This window comes from Ovis aries, chromosome 4, assembly GCF_016772045.2.
Source record: "Ovis aries strain OAR_USU_Benz2616 breed Rambouillet chromosome 4, ARS-UI_Ramb_v3.0, whole genome shotgun sequence".
Lineage (NCBI taxonomy): Eukaryota > Metazoa > Chordata > Mammalia > Artiodactyla > Bovidae > Ovis > Ovis aries.
The window spans coordinates 45,748,256-45,770,527 of record NC_056057.1 but is presented as its reverse complement, the minus strand read 5'-3'; the positions used below and the strand labels follow the sequence as shown (position 1 = coordinate 45,770,527).

Sequence of the window (22,272 nt, the reverse complement as noted above, 5' to 3'; positions counted from 1 at the left end):
ATATATAATCTAATACCATTTGCATACAAGTTTTCAATGTGTAAAATAATACTATATACTTCATATTTTGAAATAATTTCAGTACTATATATTTAAGGTCACTTGTATACACATACACAGACACACACACAGATAGCAAAATATGAAAAGCATGCATGTGAATGAAAAACTCCAAATGCAAGATAGTGGTTACCTCTGAGATGGAGAGAGTTGAATGAAATGGGGAAGAGGTTCACAAGGGCTTTCAACAGTTATCTGTATTTTTTTTAATTGAAAAAATACAAAATGGAGTTATTCTGACTGGTTATTGCTGGTGCTGCAGAAAGCGATGGTTTCGTATACAATGTCATTTTATCTGATCATATACTAAACGGCCTTCCTAGTTTTAATACTCTGTCAGTTGATTCTTTTGGGTATTCTAGGTAGACTATCATATCATCTGGAAATATTCCACTCATTCCTATTCTTATATCTTCTACTTCTTTTTCTGGTAGCAAGGATATGCAGCTATCTTGTCTTGTTCTTGAATCCTTTTCTCATATTTTTAATGATAATAGTGTTAATATTACTGTATATTCTAATTTTTGGGATACACCTTCACAAAGATATAATGCTGTTTCACACTTTTACAGCAGCCATCTTCTGAATGTTCCTCATTCAATCTGGTAATGTTTGCATTTGAATTTTTAGGAACTATTAATTTCTGACCCACCAAGACCATCCCTGTTGTTTTCCAAGGACATGATAGATTAGAAAATTTTGTTTCTGGTAATTTGGGTAGGAAAGGAAAATTGAAACAGGTACTTAGTCTGCCATCTTAAACCAGTTTATTACTTTTTCTTCTTTTGTTCTCTTTTCTTTGTGATTTGGTGACTGTCTTCAGTGTTTACTTGGATTTATTTCCTCTTTTTGTGTGTGTGTACCTGTTTTACATTTTTGTTTTGTGGTTATTATGAAGTTTATGTAGAGAAATTTTAAGTTGCTATTCTCTTAAGTTTGAATGCATTTTTACTCCCCTTCAAGTTTACTGTTTTTGACATCACAGTTCACACCTTTTTGTTTTGTGTGTCTCTTAACTACTTATTGTCGATATAGATGATTTTACTACTTTTGTCTTTTAACCTTCCTACTAGTTTTATAAGCGGTTGATATTATTGCCTTTGATACCTGCCGTTACCAATGACATCTTTTCCTTTCGTAATTTTCATATTCCTAGTTGTGGCCTTTTCTTTTCGACTTAGTGAAGTCCCTTTAACATTTCTTGTAAATCCAGTTACTTTCAGCTTTTGTTGCTCTTTAAAACTCTTGGTCTTTTCTTTGAATCAGAGTGGTAGCCTTGTGGAGTATTGTTTTTCCCTTTATCATTTAAAAAATATCATGCCACTTCCTTCTGGCATGCAGAGTTTCTGCTGAAAAGTCAGCTGATGTTAGTTCCCTTGTTGCTTTTCCCTAGCTGCTTTTAAGATTTTCTTTTTAAATTTTTGCCATTTAAATTATTGTGTGTCTTGGTATGGACCTCTGAGTTCATCTTGTTTGGGACTCTTGGTGCTTTCTGGACCTGAGTGTTTGTTTCCTTTCCCGGGTTAGGAAAGTTTTCAGCTATCATGTCTTCCAGTTTTCTGCCCTTTCCTCTCTTCTTCTTATAATGCAAATGTTAGTACACGCAGTTGTGCTAAGTTGCTTCAGGCATCGCTGACTCTGTGCTGTGCTATGGACTGCAGCCTGACTGGCTCCCCTGTCCATGGATTCTCCAGGCAAGAGCACTGGAGAATACTGGAGTGGGTTGCTGTGCCCTCCTCCAGGGGATCTCCCCAACCCAGGGACTGAACCCGTATCTCTTACATCTACCTGCATTGGCAAGTGGGTTCTTTACCACTAGTACCACCTGGGAAGCCCAATGTTAGTACACTTGATATTTTTCCAGGAGTCTCTTAAAGTATCCTTATTTTAAAGAAATTGTTTTGTTTTTTTTTTCTCTTCAGATTGGGTGATTCCACTACTCTTCCAGTTCTGTTCCTCTGTATCATCTCATCTACTGTTCATTTCTCCTAGTATATTTCTATTTCAGTTATGGTATTCCTCAGTTTTTTTTTTCTAACTCTTTGTTAAACTTCTCACTGTGTTCATTCATTCTTCTCCCAATTAATTGAGCACTTCTATGATCATTACCTCGAATTCTTTATTGCATAGATTGTTTATTTCTATTTCTCTTAGTTCTTCTTCTGGAGTTTTGCCTTTTAACTTCATTTGGAACCTATTTCTCTGTTATCTCATTAAGCCTAAGTCTCTGTTTTTATTTCTATGTGTTTAGGAAATGTAAAAAACTTACCAATCATGGAAGAGTGGTCTTATGTAGGATATGTCCTATGGGGCTGAGCAGCACACTCCCCACTGGTTACCAGAGTTAAATGCTCTAGGGCTGTCCTCAGTGTGGGCTGCGAGGGTCCTTCTGTTGTGGCAGGGCCAACTACAGTGGGCAGTCTGGTAGACATGGCTGGCCCTGGGTGTGTTTGGTGGAAAGACCCTGCTTTGTTCAGTGGTTATTGGCGCACTGGGTTGGCTGTGAGGCCTGGCAGGTCTTGGGGCTGGTGTTCACCAGCTGAAGGATGGGGCCAGTTCCCAGGGCTGCTGGCAGTAGGCCTTATGGGGGTGTCTGGTTGCCATAGCTTATTTAATAAAATCACTGTTCATTTCAACAACCTTAAATCTATCAAAGATTAAAAACTTAATCTCAGAGATGTTTCAGCTTTTTCAGTTTTTTCCCCCCTAGTTGAGGTCAGTTGATTTATTGATGTGCCTAAAGCACCCCACTCCAGTACTCTTGCTTGGAAAATCCCATGGACGGAGGATCCTGGTAGGCTGCAGTCCATGGGGTCACTACAAGTCGGATACGACTGAGCGACTTCACTTTCACTTTTCACTTTCATGCATTGGAGAAGGAAATGGCAACCCACTCCAGTGTTCTTGCCTGGAGAGTCCCAGGGATGGGGGAGCCTGGTGGGCTGCCGTCTATGGGGTTGCAGAGTCGGACACGACTGAAGTGACTTAGCAGTAGCAAAGTTATACACATTTCTGGTAAGAAGTTTGACTTTCTCACTTTTTGTTGGATTGAAGATAAATATTGGCTGATATTTCAGGCTGTTTGGCTGAGTAGCCACACGACTTTTACTGGTAATCCTTATCTATAAAAAACTTTAGAAGAAAATTAACTTTAACATATTATTTTAAATGTTTAAAAGACAGATGACAGCAAGGCTGGGAAATGCCTGTTAAAATATTGGTAGGTAGCCAGAGTATATTGGAGAAGGAAATGGCAACCCACTCCAGTGTTCTTGCCTGGAGAATCCCAGGGACAAGTGGAGCCTCTTGGGCTACCATCTATGGGGTCGCACAGAGTAGGACACAACTGAAGTGACTTAGTAGCAGCAGCAGCAGCAGCCAGAATATATGAGGAAAAACTTGAGCATACATTTGGCAAGGATATAGATAGTGGTTTTTAAGTCCAAGAGTTGCATTTTTGAACTTGAGCAAAACAGATTCATAAGGGATGAGAGGCTCCACTTGACTGCAGTTTTTCTACTCAGACTCGATGACTGGCAAGATGAGATCAGTTCAGGAAATGCTTGACTTGTAAACAGCAAACACCCTCTTCCAACAACACAAGAGATGACTCTACACATGGACATCACCAGATGGTCAATATTGAAATCAGATTGATTATATTCTTTTCAGCCAAAGATGGAGAAGCTCTATACAGCCAGCAAAAAACAAGACCAGGAGCTGTCTGTGGTTCAGATCATGAACTCCTTATTACCAAATTCAGACTTAAATTGAAGAAAGCATGGATAACCACTAGACCTAAATCAAATCCCTAAAGATTATACAGTGAAAGTGACAAATAGATTCAAGGGATTAGATCTGATAGACAGAGTGCCTGAAGAACTATGGATGGAGGTTTGTGACCCTGTATAGGAGACAGTGATCAAGACCATCCCCAGGAAAAAGAAATGCAAAAGGCAAAATGGTTGTCTGAGGAGGCCTTACAAATAGCTGTGAAAAGGAGAGAAGCTAAAGGCAAAGGAAGAAAGGAAAGATATACCCATTTGAACGCAGAGTTCTAAAGACTAGCACAGAGAGATAAGAAAAGCTTCCCCAGTGATCAATGTAAAGAAATAGAGGAAAACAATAGAATGGGAAAGACTAGCAGTATTTTCAAGAAAAGTAGAGATACCAAGGGAACATTTTATGCAAAGATGGGCAAAGTAAAGGACAGAAATGGTATGGACCTAAAAGAAATAGATGTTAAGAAGAGGTGGCAAGAATACACAGAAGAACTGTACAAAAAGATCTTCACAACCCAGATAATCATGATAGTATGATCACTCACCTAGAGCCAGACTCTAGAGCCTGGAATGTGAAGTCAAGTGGGCCTTAGGAAGCATCACTATGAACAAAGCTAGTGGAGGTGATGGAATTCCAGTTGAGCTATTTCAAATCCTAAAAGATAATGCTGTGAAAATGCTGCATTCAATATGCCAGCTGCTGCTGCTGCTGCTAAGTCGCTTCAGTCGTGTCCGACTCTGTGAGACCCCATAGATGGAAGCCCACCATGCTCCCTCATCCCTGGGATTCTCGTAAACTCAGCAGGGGCCACAGGACTGGAAAAGGTCAGTTTTCATTCTAATCCCAAAGGAAGACAATGCCAAAGAATATTCAAACTGCCACACAATTGCACTCATTTCACATGCTAGCAAAATAATGATCAAAATTCTCCAAGCCAGGCTTCAACAGCACGTGAACCATGAACTTCCAGATGTTTAAGCTGGATTTGGAAAAGGCAGAGGAACCAGAGATCAAATTGCCAACATCCGTTGGATCAAGAAAGCACGAGAGTTCCAGAAAAACATCTACTTCTGCTTTATTGACTATGCCAAAGCCTTTGATTGTGTGGATCACAACAAACTTGTGGAAAATTCTGAAAGAGATGGGAATACCAGACCACCTGACCTGCCTCCTGAGAAATCTATATGCAGGTCAAGAAGAAACAGTTAGAACTGTACATGGAACAACAGACTGGTTCCAAATCGGGAAAGGAGTATGTCAAGGCTGTATATTGTCACCCTGCTTATTTAACTTATATGCAGAGTACATCATGAGAAATGCTGGACTGGATGAAGCACAAGCTGGAATCAAGATCGCTGGGAGAAATATCAATAACCTCAGATATGCAGATGACACCACCCTTATGGCAGAAAGTGAAGGAGAACTAAAGAATCTCTTGATGAAAGTGAAAGAGGAGAGTAAATAGTTGGCTTAAAATTCAACATTCAGAAAACTAAAATCATGGCATCTGCTCCGATCACTTCATGGCAAATACATGGGGAAACAGTGGAAACAGTGAGAGACTATTTTGGGGGCTCCAAAATCACTGCAGATGGTGACTGCAGCCATGAAATTAAAAGATGCTTGCTCCCTTGGAAGAAAAGCTAGGATCAACCTAGACAGCTTATTAAAAAGCAGAGACATTACTTTGCCAACAGAGATCCATTTAGTCAAAGCTATGGTTTTTCCAGTGGTCCTGTATGGATGTGAGAATTGGGCTATAAAGAAAGCTGAGTGCCAAAGAATTGATCCTTATGAATTGTGGTGTTGGAGAAGACTCTTGAGAGTCCCTTGAACAGGAAGGAGATCGAACCAGTCCATCCACAAGGAAATCAGTCCTGAATATTCACTGGAAGGCCTGATGCTGAAGCTGAAACTCCAATACTTTGGCCACCTCATGTGAAGAGCTGACTCATTTGAAAAGGCCCTGATGCTGGGAAAGATTGAAGGCGGGAGGAGAAGGGGACAACAGAGGAGGAGATGGTTGGATGGCATCACCGACTCAGTGTACATGAGTCTGAGTGAACTCCGGGAGTTGGTGATGGTAGGGAGGACTGGCATGCTACAGTCTGTAGGGTCGCAAAGAGTCGGACATGACTGAGCGACTGAACTGAACTGATGCAGAGTATATGATGAAACACTTGAGCATACATTTGGCAAGGATACACATAGTGATTTTTAAGTCCAGCAGTTACATCTTTGAACCTGAGCAAAACAGATTCATAAGGGATGAGAGGCTCCACTTGACTGCAGTTTTTCTACACTGACTCGATGACTGGCAAGATGAGATCAGTTCAGAAAACACTTGACTTGTAAATACTCCCAAATTTGCATGTTTATGTTTCTAGAATTCATAGAATAAAATACTTAATTTTGGGAGGAATAGAATTTATGAAGTAATTTTCCAGTTTGCCTACCATATTCATGTTATTATTACTGATTCTCTCATTTATACTGATTAGTCACACTGTTGACTGATACATATTACATCTCCCCATCCACTCACCAAATACTCTGCCTCCTGCAGAAAGAAGCCCCCAAATCTCACAGAATTTAGCCAAGTAGATTCTTATTACTGAATTGTTTCTATTTGCCAGAGCAGGAGCCTTATTCAGATTTCTCAGAAATGGATGCTAATTGATCCACAGTGAAAACTCCAGGAGAGGGAATGTTTAACAAATGAATAATCCACAGTTTAATATTAAATACCTTCTCAAAGAGTCAAGATTTAGGTCAGGACTGACTCAGACTTAGCCCTCAAGAGACCTTAGCTTGCAGTAAATCTTATTTACTTCAAAAAAAGGAAAAAATCAAAGAATCTTAGAACTAGTTGAAAAAAACAAACACTTGGGTATTTGAATAAAAATTCAGGTGATATTTAAACATATGTGTTCAAATATGGAGATCTCAGGATTGTATTATTTTTGACTACTATGAAATATACTTTTAAAAAACTCCTGAATTGCATCACCTGTTGAATAGAAGGAAGTTGCAAAGACAAGTTATTAAATGATAAGTAAGAAACTGGCAGGAGAGGAAGTATCTAATTGTTCATTCCATCATTGATCAGCAATGCTTCCCTGAGAAACTATGAACTCTGATACATAAAAATAGCAAACTTAAACTTTTAAAAACGTATTTAAATTTTGGCCAAGGAAGATAGTAGCAATTCTAAACAACTTACTTTTGGATGATCCAGATCAGTTTGTATCACCGTGTGTTCCAGAGCTTTATTTCCAAATAGATCCCTGGGGATAATCCTGAATATAAAAATCAACCAATAAAATTCCCAACTAGCCTCCAAAGACTAACCCAGAGAGTAATTTGCGTCCTTTGTCTAAATCAGATTTAATGTCCTTATTCCTTTCTGGAACCTTCACCTCTCCATTGTGTGCCTTTGTCTCCTACTATGGTCCCACCTGGGCTTTTTCCACCATCAAATCTTGGATGTTTTCTTTAATATTCCACTCTAAGTGCTCATCAACAATAAGTAAATTTATTATATCTCTCTGGTAACACTTCAAATTTAACAGCTGCCTTTAACATATCATGTTGAATAACGTGAGAACTTGCTTTGAGAACCAGTGTCTCTTAAGTTTCCACCCTGACCCAAACCATAGGAAAAAGGGCATAGAGGTTAGAACCTTACAATGCTGTGTCGTTTCCTGAACCACAAGCTCCAGGAATTCTTCCTGTTCCCCAGTCTCTTGGTTTCCTATACATATTAGTATAGATTTAACTGACTTGACCCAAAGAGTGTCTCCAGCCCTCACAGGTGTTTCAGGAGAAAAAGGAGAAAGGTGTTTCAGGAGGCATACTCTATGCCTTGGATTCCTCATCTAGAAAAGGCAGATAATATTATGTACCTCAGGGGGATCTTGTAAGAATTAGAAAAAGAATATGTGAAGTTCTTAGCACAGTGTCTGAGCTCTAGTAGGTGCTTCAGAAATGCTCAACAGAATTCCCAGGTGGTCCAGGGATTAGGACTGGGCACTTTTGTTGCCATGGCCTGAGTTCAATCTCTGGTCAGGGAACTAAGATCCCATAGCCACATGGCACAGCCAAAAAAACATGTTCAATACTATTTATCATGTCTATGCTTTGGAAATCTGTGCAAGTATCAAAGATCAGTTGCTAAACTTTGTATGATTACCTTGATATAAGAAATGAAAATATATTCAACTCAATATGAAAAAGGAAATCTGCATAAAAAGTTGTATTTCTAATGATATGTACATATTTCATTTTATTTTTCTAATAGAATAGTACTGTCTCCAAATACTTCCTCTCTTTCCGGTGATCTGTTTTTCTAGGTGAGCTAAATTTAACCTGCAACCCCACAGGATTTCTCTTCCATACCACCTGCTCCCTCAGTTGCTTCTGATACCAATTTCTTTTTTGTTTCTTTTTCATCTCAAATCCTGACTCTGAATCCTAATTTCATCCTGTTTTATGCTGCTTCACATATGAAGGGCTCAGATCCTTCTCACTGACAGGCGGTTCCATAGCCTAAATTCTGTTAAAACACCAGTGCTGTTTCCACACTTACTAGTGTTTATACCTGTTCAGGGTTCATGATTCACACCACGTACAACTGCTTCTCAGAGTCCGGTCTTCTAACCAATTTCTAATATAATTCTCAGATTCTTGGCTTATTGCCTGTCACAATTCTTCTGGTTTAGCTTGACTTTTTTTTTTTGCAAGGATCAGTGAAAAGTAGTGGAGAATTTGGGTTTACCAGGACCTCATTTTGGAGTGCACAGGAATCAAACAAGGAAATTTATTCAGTGTATAAGCTGACTTACTGGAAAAAAAATGGGGGTAGAGGGGAGAGAATAAGATTTTATTATTACTAATCATTTGTATTTCTTCATTTTGATCATCTTTAGGTATGTGCACACAGCTCTTGAAAAGCATGTAAAAATGAACCAAGCTTTTAAAAAATTTTTATTTTCAAAAAGCAGTAAAAAGATTTATACAGGACATTATGAAAATCTAATGCCATCATTGGGACCCAACTCCTGCAGGTTACCAGTGTGGGATCATCATCGAAAGCTGTTCGGCAAACAGGCAGGCAAGCAGGACAAGAGTATTCCTTTGATTACTATATTGTCACAACAACAATAATAATCAAGGGAACCTTCCTTTAGTTGGATAATCCTGCATAAATAATACAGTTAATCAAAATGTAAACATGCGGTTTTCCAACACCAGTATAGCAAAGGCAAAACTAGTTGCAACAAGAACAATTCTGTTATCCCACAATAGTGATTCTTACACTTTGCTTCTTTGCTGTGTGATCCTTATGTATTTTTTCCCATTCATCGTCTTCCATATCCTGGTCAAATGTTTCAGGGTATGCTGGTAATTTATCTTTGGGGCATTCTTCATAGTAACTCCGAACATATTTTCCTACAAACCACCCTTTGTATTCTTCAGGCATTTTGCACTCCAGGCCATTATAATGCACGTTGTAGTGATGCTTTAACCAGTAGTAGAGGTAGTGGATGTTATAATCACATCTCCAAGGGTTCTCTCTGAGCCACAAGAGTTTCAAAAAATACAAGTCTTCTAATACACCATAGTCAAAGTTTTGCAGACTGTTGTTTGATAAATCTAACTCTTCTAAATGTGTGAGTCCTAAAAAAGCAGCTAGAAACAGAAAATATTTATTAAACCAATGAGTAATTAGGTTAAGTGCACTGTATATTATAAGGACAAATTTAAAATTAAGAGACAATTCTCGCTGTTGAAAATAAAGGAAAAGATTTTCCTTAACATCCTTTTTCTCAGAGTTCTTACTTTAGAAAACTTCCAAGTACTTTCTCTTCTCTTTTGAAATATATATGCATCCTTTAGAAGACTAAAGAGGCCTTTCTCAGCTCTCTGAGGAACATTCTTCTTAAAAACCTGGGAACAATCTCTTTGAAAAGGAAACATCAAGGGAGGAAACACTCCTGACTCCCAGTTACTGTGGGAGGGTAGAAGCCTTTAAGGCGCAAAATTATCTCTTGTCATAAAGACAGAAATTTGTTTTCTTCTTGATAAAGCCAATTAGCTACCGCAGATGGCCACTCCAATTGCTCAGTAAGGTTTTAGAATGAACTGTTTGGCAAGTGGTGCTGTCAAGGCTTCTTACTTAAGGACTGAAAGTAAAAGTCATTCAGTCATGTCCAACTCTTTGAGACTCCATGGACTGTATAGTCCCTGGAATTCTCCAGGCCAGAATACTGGAGTGGGTAGCTTTTCCCTTCTCCTTTTCCCTTCTCTGGGTTGGATCTTCCCTATCCAGGGATCAAACATGTATCCTGAAAACACACATATGCTAGGTTCTGCTTGGCTATATAAAGGGTGAGATTTCTTTCTGCCTCTGCAATCTCTTAGCAGATTGCCTGTTGTGTATGTACATCACATTCCAATTTAATGCTTATTCAATAATAAAAGGGTTTTCTTTCTCCACTACTTTGTGGAGAGGATTTCTGTGCTGGGTGAGGACTCTGGTTTTAATTATATTTCCCTAACAGTATACATGTCTAAATGAAAAATTCTGAAACATGTTTTTCCTCAAAGCTCTCCCCTTGATTAGATTAATTAGAGTACAATTTTTTATTTGAAAAATCAGTTTTGTTAGATCTCTAAAAAATGTATTTTGTGCTCATGTGCATTTTTTTAAATATCCACTGGAAAAATGCCACAGAAAGACATGAATTAGGAAAATATTTCAATGTAAGACATAAGTGCACAAAAAATGAGAAATGTATTCTGAAATCTGACAGCTCTTTGGGAAATGAATAAACTCTGTAAATGCCTGGAAAACAGCCACTTCCAAGTTTATGGGGAAGGAATTATATTCTTGTATTGTCCAAAACCAAAAAAAAATTATTAATATTTTGAAAACATCTGGTTGTATTTTGGCAAGCTATGGTAGCTATCAGCTTTGAACTCATATGTATTTAATTTCACCAGAGGGTAGATAGTTAAAACAAATATTGAACACATAACAAAATAATACAACAAAAAGCTATTTTTCCTTCTCTGAGAGTAAAGAAATCTAAACATAAATTATCCCTATTTCAGTTAATGTGAATAGACCAGGTACACTATAACAGGCCAATGCTGATTTTAAATATTTTGTTTATATTTTAAACATTTTCTCATTGCTGTTTTAAAATACTTTTGGCTAGGGTATACAGTGCCCTTATGTGGAATTTCAAAAATATACTCTCAAACCAGTACCATTAACCATTTTCATATCATTTGTTCTCAGACAAAACCCATGTATGCTTAGTTGCTCAGCTGCGTCTGACTGTTTGCAATCCCATGGACTGACATGGGGTTCCTCTTTCCATGGGGATTCTCCAGGCAAGAATACTGGAATGGGTTGCCATGCCCTCCTCCAGGGGATCTTCCCAACCCAGGGATTGAACCCAGGTCTCCCGCATTGCAGATGGATTCTTTACCTTCTGAGCCACCTGAGAACCCTGTGAATACTGGAGTGGGTAGCCTATTGCTTCTCCAGGGGATCTTCTCAACCCAGGAAACTGAACCTGGGATCTCCTGCTTTGCAGGAGGATTTTTACCAGCTGAACTACCAGGGAAGCCCCCCAAAGAATTATATTTTGGTGCAAAGCAATGACTTGGGTGTGGGGAGGAGGAGGAGGGAGTGAGGAACAGGCTGCTGCAAAAGAGCAAAAGGTCAGCCCTTGCAATGATAGTTCTGAAAACACTGCATTAAAAAAAAAAACTTAACCTTTGTGAGTCAATCATCTCACTGTTTACTTTTCTTAATAGAAATAGCCCTTCAGATGAAAGCATCTGTAAACATTTCTATATTTTATTTTGAAAATGCTAAAGTTGTTACTTAAACCATACGTACTTGGACACTTTGGAAAGCTACTTTTCATTTGTTCCTTAAAGGAGGTAGATTCTAAAATGAGGGTGCCTTCTTTCCTTTTTATGCAATAATATCTGGCATTTTATGAGACTGTTATTCACATTGCCTTTTAAAGACTGATAGATTTCATTGCATTTGTATACCTACCAGCATACATCATTAAAGTAAGTTTGCTTTGGCAGTGTTTCAACTCAAAAACCCTGAAATATAGAAGGTATTTATTTTAAAAGTTTTAAAGGTCATTTTGACTTAAATGACCAGCCTGAAATGACCACTTAAAAGTTCTGAGATGCTTTTTTAGCCAGAAGATTTACCAAGGAAAGTGGTTGACATTTTCCAGATGCTCAGTACATATTTGTTAATGTAGAAAATATCATACTTTCTTGAAACTGAGTTGAACAAAGGGGGAAAGGGTAATACTGCAGGTATTATTTGCAATACCCAAGACATGGAAGCAACCTAAGTGTCTATTGACAGATGAATGTTTATGTATATATACACATGCACACACAATATTACTCAGCCAGAATGAAATATTGCCATTTGCAGCCATATGGATGGGCTTAGAGATTAAAATAATGAGTAAGTCAGTGAAACTATATACTACTATATATAAAATAAACAACAAGGATTTCCTGTGTAGCACAGGTCACTATATTCAATATCTCATGATAACTTATAATGAAAAAGAACGTGAAAAAACACATATGTATTATTGAATCACTTTTCTGTACAAATGAAACTAACAGTATTGTAAATCAACTATACTTCAACCTAAAAAGACCTAAACTGACATTTCACCAAAGACAAACAGATGGCTAACAGACACATGAAAATATGCTCAACATCACTCATTACCAGAGAAATGCATATCAAAACTACAATGAGATATCACCTCACACCAGTCAGAATGGTCATCATGAAAAAGTCTACAAACAGCAAACGCTAGAGAGAGTATGGAGAAAAGGGAACCCTCTTGCACTGTTGGGAATGTAAATAGATACAGCCACTATGAAAGACAGTATGGAGAGTCCTTAAAAAACTAGGAATAAAACCACCATATGACCCAGCAGTCCCACTACTAGGCATATACCCCGAGGAAACCAAAACTGAAAAAGATACATGTACCCCAATGTTCACCGCAGCACTATTTACAATAGCTAGGACAATCTGCTTTATTGACTATGCCAAAGCCTTTGACTGTGTGGATCACAATAAACTGTGGAACATTCTGAAAGAGATGGGAATACCAGACCACCTGACCTGCCTCTTGAGAAACCTGTATGCAGGTCAGGAAGCAACAGTTAGAACTGGACATGGAACAACAGACTGGTTCCAAATAGGAAAAGGAGTACGTCAAGGCTGTATATTGTCACCCTGCTTATTTAACTTATATGCGGAGTACATCATGAGAAATGCTGGGCTGGAAGAAGCACAAGCTGGAATCAAGATTGCCGGGAGAAATATCAATAACCTCAGATAGGCAGATGACACCACCCTTATGGCAGAAAGTGAAGAGGAAATAAAAACCTCCTGATGAACGTGAAAGTGGAGAGTAAAAAAGTTGCCTTAAAGCTCAACATTCAGGAAACGAAGATCATGGCATCTGGTCCCATCACTTCATGGGAAATAGATGGAGAAACAGTGGAAATAGTGTCAGACTTTATCTTTTTGGGCTCCAAAATCACTGCAGATGGTGACTGCGGCCATGAAATTAAAAGACGCTTACTCCTTGGAAGAAAAGTTATGACCAACCTAGATAGCATATTCAAAAGCAGAGACATTACTTTGCCCACAAAGGTCTGTTTAGTCAAGGCTATGGTTTTTCCAGCGGTCATGTATGGATGTGAGAGTTGGACTGTGAAGGAAGCTGAGTGCTGAAGAACTGATGCTTTTGAACTGTGGTGTTGGAGAAGACTCTTGAGAGTCCCTTGGACTGCAAGGAGATCCAACCAGTCCATCCTAAAGGAGATCAGTCCTGGGTGTTCTTTGGAAGGAATGATGCTAAAGCTGAAACTCCAGTACTTTGGCCACCTCATGCGAAGAGCTGACTCACTGGAAAAGACTCTGATGCTGGGAGGGATTGGGGGCAAGAGGAGAAGGTGATGACGGAGAATGAGATGGCTGGATGGCATCACCGACTCGATGGATGTGAGTGGGAGTGAATTCCAGGAGATGGTGATGGACAGGGAGGCCTGGTGTGCTGCGATTCATGGGGTCGCAAAGAGTCAGACACGACTGAGCGACTGAACTGAACTGAGGACATGGAAGCAACCTAGATGCTCATCAACAGATGAATGGATAAAGAAGCTTTGGTACATATATACAATGGACTATTACTTAGCCATAAAAGGCACACATTTATGTCAGTTCTAATGAGGTGGATGAACCTAGAGCCTATTATACAGAGTAAAATATGTCAGAAAGAGACAGATAAATATCATATACAATGCATATATGTGGAATCTAGAAAGATGGTACCAATTAATTTATTTACAGGGCAGTAATGGAGGAATAGACATAGAGAGCAGACTTAAGGACACAGGTGGGTGGGAAGGGAGGAGAGGGTGAGATATAAGGAGAGAGTACATGGAAACCTACACTACCATATGTTAAATAGATAGCCAATGGGAATCTGCTGTGTAATTCAGGAAACTCAAATGGGGGCTCTGTATCAACCTAGAGGGATGGAATGGGGAGAAGTTGGGAGGGAGGTACAAGAGGGAGGACACATGTTTACCTATGGCTGATTCATGTTGACGTTTGACATAAAACAATAAAATTCTGTAAAGCAATTATCCTTCAATTAAAAAAATAAATTAATTTTAAAAAAGAGAAAACAACAACAACAAAAGAATAGTATTCCAAGGTGGCACTAGTGGTAAAGAACCTGCCTGCCAATGCAGAAGACATAAGAGACCTGGGTTCTGTCCCCAGGTCAGGAAGATCCCCTGGAGGAGGGCATGGCAATCCACTCCAGTATTCTTGCCTGGAGGATTCCATGGACAGGGGAGCCTGGCAGGCTATGGTCCATAGGGTCAACAAAGAGCTGGATATGACTGAAGTGACTTAGGATAGCATACATGCATTAATACACATTTTTAAACAGTGGGCTTCTCAATTAGGAATACACAAATACTATGTACATTACAAATCTGATCACCATTGCAATCATTCTCAGTTCTTTCTAAATTCAGTTTGTTAACTTGTTCATTCTTGTCAGGGGCTTTGCTTAGCAAATGGAGAAGAGATTTGAAGGATGAAAAAGAATTGATCTTGATCTAGATTAGGTAAAAATCTATCTGGCTCTAATTAAGCATATTTTATCTTAATTTATGAGCATACTTAATTTTATGAACTTAATTTATTCTGCTTAGCAGAATGTTTCAAATTTACTGTTAAAGTCTTACTTTAAACATGTTGGGACTTAATAAATAGCAAAGAGAATGCCAAATCTGAATTTCCTTTTTAAAAAAATCACAACATGTGTAGCATATTATTAGCCACATACTCTTATTTTTAAAATATACTATACAAAACACTTCTTTGGGCCAATTGAATAATTGACCAATTGAATAACCGTTGCTTAGTAATATTACATACTATTACATACTTCATAAAGCAACAATTTGGCAAATATTTCTTTGAGTGCCAAGCAAGTTCTAATTAAATTCAAAGTTCTTTTTAGTTTTTCAAAAACTAAATTGTATTTACTATAAATGTTGCCAGAGAATACCTGTGGCCTGTTAAAAGGGCTATTTGTGGAACTTACCAGGATCTATGAATTGAATGCCATTGCTGCTGAGGTTTAATTTCTTTAATTCATGAACATCTTCAAACTCCTTGGGTCGAAGTTGGTTGATTTTATTATGTGACAAATCAAGTTTAACAATATCTGGAGGAATGTTGTTTGGAACTTTCTTCAACTCTAGAAAAAAAATCATGTTCAGGTTACCAAGCTCTCCTCTTGACCCCACTGACTCTATCACTCATGTGGTAAAGAGTCAGCTCTTGAAAGGAAAAAGGATAACCCATCTAAAGCCAAAGAACTTTGCTATGAACAAGCCTGAGAATATACTGAATTCCACCAAAGCCCAGCAACCTAAGTGCATCTCACTTAGAGGAGGAGATATCGCTCATTGCTGAAATGTTCTGAGAAACTTCCTAGAGACGGCAAGAAATCAAGGAGGACAACAGGCAGTGGGGGCTAGTTGGGCTCAAGGCTAACCATTTGTCAGAATCACCAAAGCTTTTTAAAAACAGAAAGCTGAAACAAAATAAAACCTACAAATCAAACCACTCCATGCGCGTCCCCTCTGATTCCCTTCCTACTCCTCTAAGAGCTTTGACTACTAATTACGGCCTCTCTGTAGCATCTTCATTTCATCCCTCTCCTCTCAACAGATAAGCTCAGATTTCACCATCCTAAAAATGAAGCAAAAGCCCTTGACCTTGATGACCCTCAAGCTGTTATCTTATTTCTCCTTTCCTTGGATGCTAAAATTCGAGAAAGTATAGTCCTCATTTGCTCCTCTTGCTTCCTGATCACCATTTACTCCCTGAATCCTTGTGACTCAGTTGTACTCATTCATCCCTAACTCTTCCTGAGGTACTGCAGTAACTGGACTCGTCAGGAACAACAACAACGATGATAATGCTGCTACCAGTACTACTGCTACAAGAGAAGCTTCTGGAAGGAATCCAGTTTTCATAGGTTAATAGGCAATTAAGGTTCACCTAACTTTCATATTTATATTTGTCTTTAAATTATGCTTTTGTAAAACTATGAAGCGTGTTTATTTTATATTTTAGCATACTACTTGCCATTTATTTTAATCTTTAGCAAAATATTCTGAAGAGGTTTTGCTCAATTCTAAGTAGAGCAAGTGGAATCTGTGAAGAGAAACAAACCTGTTCGGACCTAAGAAACTAGAAGCAACAAATAAAATATGCAGATTAGTTCATACCTGAGAAGTAGCATGACACAAAGACTTCTTGAATATGTAGAAATTCTTTGAACTAGGAACAGTAAAGTTTATGAAAGGTGGTATACATCTATCCGTGATTCCCTTTTTGCTACAGAATAACTGAGTTGCTGATAATTTCTTCCAAATATTTTTTTTAAACCCTCTGGTATATATGATTTCTTAACTAATAGTATGTTTACCTTCATAAAGATCCAGTCTTATTTCCTCCCTTCTTTTAACAGTTTAGAATTCATGGTCAATGGATTCCTTCTCTGGTATCCTTATTACTGTTAAATTAGCTTTTTCTTCTTGATGGGATCTTGGTATCTTAGTATCTCTGCATAAGAACTTTTCTAGGTGTCCTAACAAGTATTATGTGCAAGAATCCTATAAGCTAGTAAGTACATTTATCCTCATTTTACAGGTAAAATAGAGGCACAACTTGTTCATAGTCATACACCTAGGATTTAAACACAGACTTGCTAGCTCCCAAACCTATGCTTCTTCTTCTTCTTCTTCTTTTTTTTGTAGTTTTTTATTTTATTTTATTTTATTTCACTTTACAATACTGTATTGGTTTTGCCATATATTGACATGAATCCACCACAGGTATACATGAGTTCCCAACCCTGAACCCCCCTCCCACCACCCTCCCCATATCATCTCTCTGGGTCATCCAGGTGCACCAGCCCCAAGGATCCTGTATCCTGTATCGAACCTAGACTAGCGATTCAAACCTGTGCTTCTAACTGCTGTGCTCTGCTGGCTAGTCATGGTACCTTTCAGTCTCATTTATGCTGCCCATCTGCCTAGAATCCTCAAACTTGGCATAGGTAGGGTAAAGTGAGGATTGGGCAGCAACAGGGGTGGAAACAATATATTGGGATGGCTATAAGACCTTTCTGGCTCTGTATTTAAAATGACTTCTCTCTGCTTTCAAGCAGACAACAGTAATAATACTATTTCTGCTTTTTTTTCAATAGTAGATAGCAACATTAGACACAGTGTACATCTTATTGATTTTCTTTTAATTTTTGTACCCTCCTACCCATGAAAGCTTCATGAAGAAGGTTTAGAACAATGTCTAATATATCACAAATAAATAAGCCAACAATCCTTCTACTGATATTCATGTTCTTGTGTAAACTCTTCTGCCTAAGTATGGGCTGAACCTAGTGACTTGCTTCTAACAATAGAATGTAGCAAATATGATAGGATGTCACTTTCATAATTAGGTTATAAGTAATTATGACTTCTGTCAGGCTAGCAGACTCTCTTCTGGTGGCTTTGATGAAGCAAGGTGCCATGTTGGAAAGGCTTACATGGCAAGTAATTAAGGGCAGCCTCTGGCTGACAGCCAGCAAGGAACTCAGGCCCTCAGTCCTTCAGGAACTGAATCCTGCCAAGCCATATGAGCTTGGAAGAAGATGCTTTTCCAGTTGAGCCTTCAGATGAGACCACAGCACCAAGCCCTGGTCAATACCTTATTGCAGCCTCGTGAGAGATCCTGAAGCAGTGGACTTAGCTAACCCATGTCTGGCTTCCTGACCTACAGAAACTGTGAGATAATAAAGTGTGTTGTTTTAAGCTGCTAGGGTTTGGGGTAGTTTTTAGGCAGCAACAAAGTTAGTTATCTAATAACACATGGGAAACAATAAGCTTGTTAAATATGTTGAGTTTCAGTTCAGTTGCTCAGTAGTGTCCCACTCTTTGCAACCCCATAGACTGCAGCATGCCAGGTTTCTCTGTTCATCACCAACTCCCGAAGTTTGCTCAAACTCATGTCCATTGAAGATGCCATCCAACCATCTCAGCCTCTGTCGCCCCCTTCTCCTCCTGCCCCCAATCCCTCCCAGCATCAGGGTCTTTTCAAATGAGTCAGTTCTTTGCATCAGGTGGCCAAAGTATTGGAACTTCAGCTTCAGCATTAGGCTTTCCAATGAATATTCATGACAGATTTCCTTGCGGATGGACTGGTTGGATCTCCTTGCAGTCCAAGGGACTCTCAAGAGTCTTCTCCAACACCACAGTTCAAAAGGATCAATTATTTGATGCTCAGCTTTCTTTATAGTCCAAATTTCACATCCATACATAACTACTGGAAAAACCATAGCTTTGACTAGATGGACCTTTGTTGGCAAAGTAATGTCTCTGCTTTTTAATGTGCTGTCTAGATTGGTATAGCTTTTCTTCCAAGGAGCAAGTGTCTTTTAATTTCATGGCTGCAGATACCATCTGCAGTGATTTTGAAGCCCAAAATGATTCAGCAATATTGAAAGTATGAAAGTGAAAGTGTTAGTCGCTCAATCATGTCCTACTCTTTGTGACACCATGGGCTGTAACCCGCCAGGCTTTCTGTCCATGAAATTCTCCAGGCAAGAATCCTGGAGTGAGTTGCCATTGTCTTCTCCAGGGGAATCTTCCCAACCCAGAAATCAAACCTAGGTCTCCCTCATTGTAGACAGATTCTTTACCATCTGAGCCACCAGGGAAGCCATAAGAATATTGAGCCCTCTTATAGTAAAAGTGCTTTGAAAATTTGGATTGACTTTATTTCCATCCTCTGATAAGATACTGTCTCATTTAACCTAGAGCTGTGTCTGCCAACACATAGAAATGTGAAAGATTTTAAGATTTGAACTTATTATAATGATGAAATACTGAGGTAATATCCTCCTTTAGGACCAGCAAGACCCTGACTGGAAAGCTACATTCTATCTTATGAACTCCATGTAAACAAGGAGATGGAGATCCTAGGAAGAACTGAGAACCACAGAGAACACTTGAGGGCAGGCAGAAGAAATAATTTCTTGACATTTAGCATTTAGAATAATTATTGGCAATGAATGGTTGTGGCATTTTCTCAGATTTTTAAAAGAGGAGTAAAGTTTTATTTCAAAATATCCAGGATCCTACCTCCCCTCTCTTCCCTCACTGTGACCACATTAGTCTAAGCCACCATCACCTCTTGTCTGGAGTATCCCAATATTGTCCTAAGTCCACATGACTTTAAAACATAAGTCAGATCTGTCATTTTACCAGATGGCAGAATCCTTTGTTTCTCATCTCACTATGAATAAAAGCCCAAGTCCTCACCAAAACCCTACAAACCTATTAAGGGCTGAGGTCTTCCTTGCCAGCAGAGTTAGTATCTTCTAGGCTCTGGAAGAAGGCAATGGCACCCCACTCCAGTACTCTTGCCTGGAAAATCGCATGGACGGAGGAGCCTGGTAGGCTGCAGCCCATGGGGTCGCTAAGAGTTGGGCACAACTGAGCGACTTCACTTTCACTTTTCACTTTCATGCATTGGAGAAGGAAATGGCAACCCACTCCAGTATTCTTGCCTGGAGAATCCCAGGGACAGAGGAGTCTAGTGGGCTGTCATCTCTGGGGTCTCACAGAGTCGGACATGACTGAAGCGACTTAGCAGCAGCAGCAGCAGGCTCTGAAAAGCAGCTTATTTATCAGGATTTGCTTGCTGAACCAACATCTGCTGGGTTGGGCCTGAGAGTGAATGACAAGCTGCTGCTACTGCTGCTAAGTCGCTTCAGTCATGTGCAACCCTGTGTGACCCCACAGACGACAGCCCACCAGGCTCCCCCGTCCCTGGGATTCTCAAGGCAAGAATACTGGAGTGAGTTGCCATTTTCTTCTCCAATGCATGAAAGTGAAAAGTGAAAGTGAAGTCACTCAGTCATGTCCAACTCTTAGTGACCCCATAGACTGCAGCCTACGAGGCTCCTCTGTCCATGGGATTTTCCAGGCAAGAGTACTGGAGTGGGCTGCCATTGCTTTCTCCAAAGCTAAAGTGGGTTTACCACAATTAAATGGGTAGAAAAAATGTTTATGAGAACACCCTGAAACCCAGCTTAACCATTGTGGCAGACCTGTGGAAGAGGAATATGAATTGCAGAACCAACTTTGGCATTTTTACCAGCAGCCCTGGGTAAAAATAGGATCCACAAGTAATACCACTAAAGGCAAACCAAAGCCTCTATCAGTAGGCTTAGAACACATGGAAAAATCTTATTTGTTGTACTGATGAGTAAAAACAGGCCTTTGTTTTTAACCTTAAACTTAAATGACAATTGCAAATACTGATGTGAAATATGGTTGCCTTTGATAAAGATTATATCCCAAGACCAGAAGTCAAATTTGGTCAATGCCCCCATTTCTAGACCAGGCACCACATGGTTATTTGCTGCTATCCAATAAATTTTGGTAAACCTTCAATAAATACCAAATGTACTTGATTATCACCCCTGACAAGCATTGCTTCTCCTCTCACCAAAACTTTGCTGATTTTGAGGAGGAAATTGGGATTTTTTCCATGTAATTTCCCATTTAGTAGGCTATCTTGATTGTCAGCAATGTCAGAACTACTCTGAAGTTTTGGTAGTAGTAGGTAAAGAGACATAAATGGCCTTAGTCTATTGCGAATTAAAGATTCCTAATTACTCTTCAAACTAATAGTGAAATTAACTTTGGAGGCAGCTGGGAGTAATTTTTGGTCATAATCCTCCCAAGCCCTAATCTTAGCAGGAAAATGAATCCTTAAAAATAGCAAATTATTCTGATAAGTGTGAAGCTAAAAAGCAGTTTTTAAAACTTATTTTCATGTATTTTTGCTAAATCCATCCATCTCAATAAGGCATAAATATGCCTTTTAATTAATCTCACATTTATTCCCTTTGAAAGACTAAGTTTTGATGGCAAAGTGCCTGTCTCCCAATGAACAGAGCTATTATTTCTTTTTCTTGTTGTCAGATGTTTAAGGCAAAAATAGTAATCTTTGAGGTCTATGTGGTCAAACTGGTATGTACTAGGTACCCTACGCACACCATCTGGCTCATCATCCGTTGGTTGGGGAAGGTATAACTCCCAAGGTAGGGGAATCTGTATTCAGGTTCCTTGATGTGTTGTACAGAGCCTGAGGACAGTCAATACTGGGAGGAACCACCCAGAAGGCTTTTATAAAATCTTCTTGGTTAACAGGCATACCCCTAATCTTGAAGGTGATGGTATATGGTGACTTGTATGGCGACCAATTGGAGAAAGCAACGGCACCCCACTCCAGTACTCTTGCCTGGAAAATCCCATGGATGGAGGAGCCTGGTGGGCTGCAGTCCATGGGGTCGCGAAGAGTTGGATACGACTGAGCGACTTCACTTTCACTTTTCACTTTCATGCATTGGGGAAGGAAATGGCAACCCATTCCAGTGTTCTGCCTGGAGAATCCCAGGGATGGGAGAGCCTGGTGGGCAGTCGTCTATGGGGTCACACAGAGTCAGACACGACTGAAGCGACTTAGCAGCAGTAGCAACAGCAACATGGTGACCAATGGCTTGGAACCTGCTTAGGGACTACCTACATGACCTTAAAGGGCAACTTCTCTGCTCCTCAGCTTCTTTCGTCCTAAAATGATAATGCTAGTATTTCTTTTAAGGTTGTGAGGAGTAAATGTGTGTGTGTGCTCAGTCGCTTCAGTCATGTCTGATTCTTTGTGACTCCATGGACCATAGCTACTCT

General features: G+C 39.3%; 2 protein-coding genes across 2 annotated transcripts in view; one reads left to right on the top strand and one right to left on the bottom strand.

Moving 5' to 3' along the window:
• The window catches only part of FBXL13 (F-box and leucine rich repeat protein 13), a 224,236-nt gene that overhangs the window by 81,736 nt on the left and 120,228 nt on the right, over window positions 1-22,272 (top strand). The window lies entirely within an intron of this gene.
• LRRC17 (leucine rich repeat containing 17) overlaps window positions 8,812-22,272 on the bottom strand; it is a 42,191-nt gene continuing 28,730 nt past the window's right edge. Inside the window, exons 3-4 of the mRNA XM_004007822.5 lie at window positions 15,549-15,704; window positions 8,812-9,534 (exon numbers count right to left, since the gene is read on the bottom strand). Coding sequence (XP_004007871.1) covers window positions 9,137-9,534; window positions 15,549-15,704 — 554 coding nt within the window. The 3' untranslated portion in view covers window positions 8,812-9,136. The remainder of the gene's footprint in view (window positions 9,535-15,548; window positions 15,705-22,272) is intronic.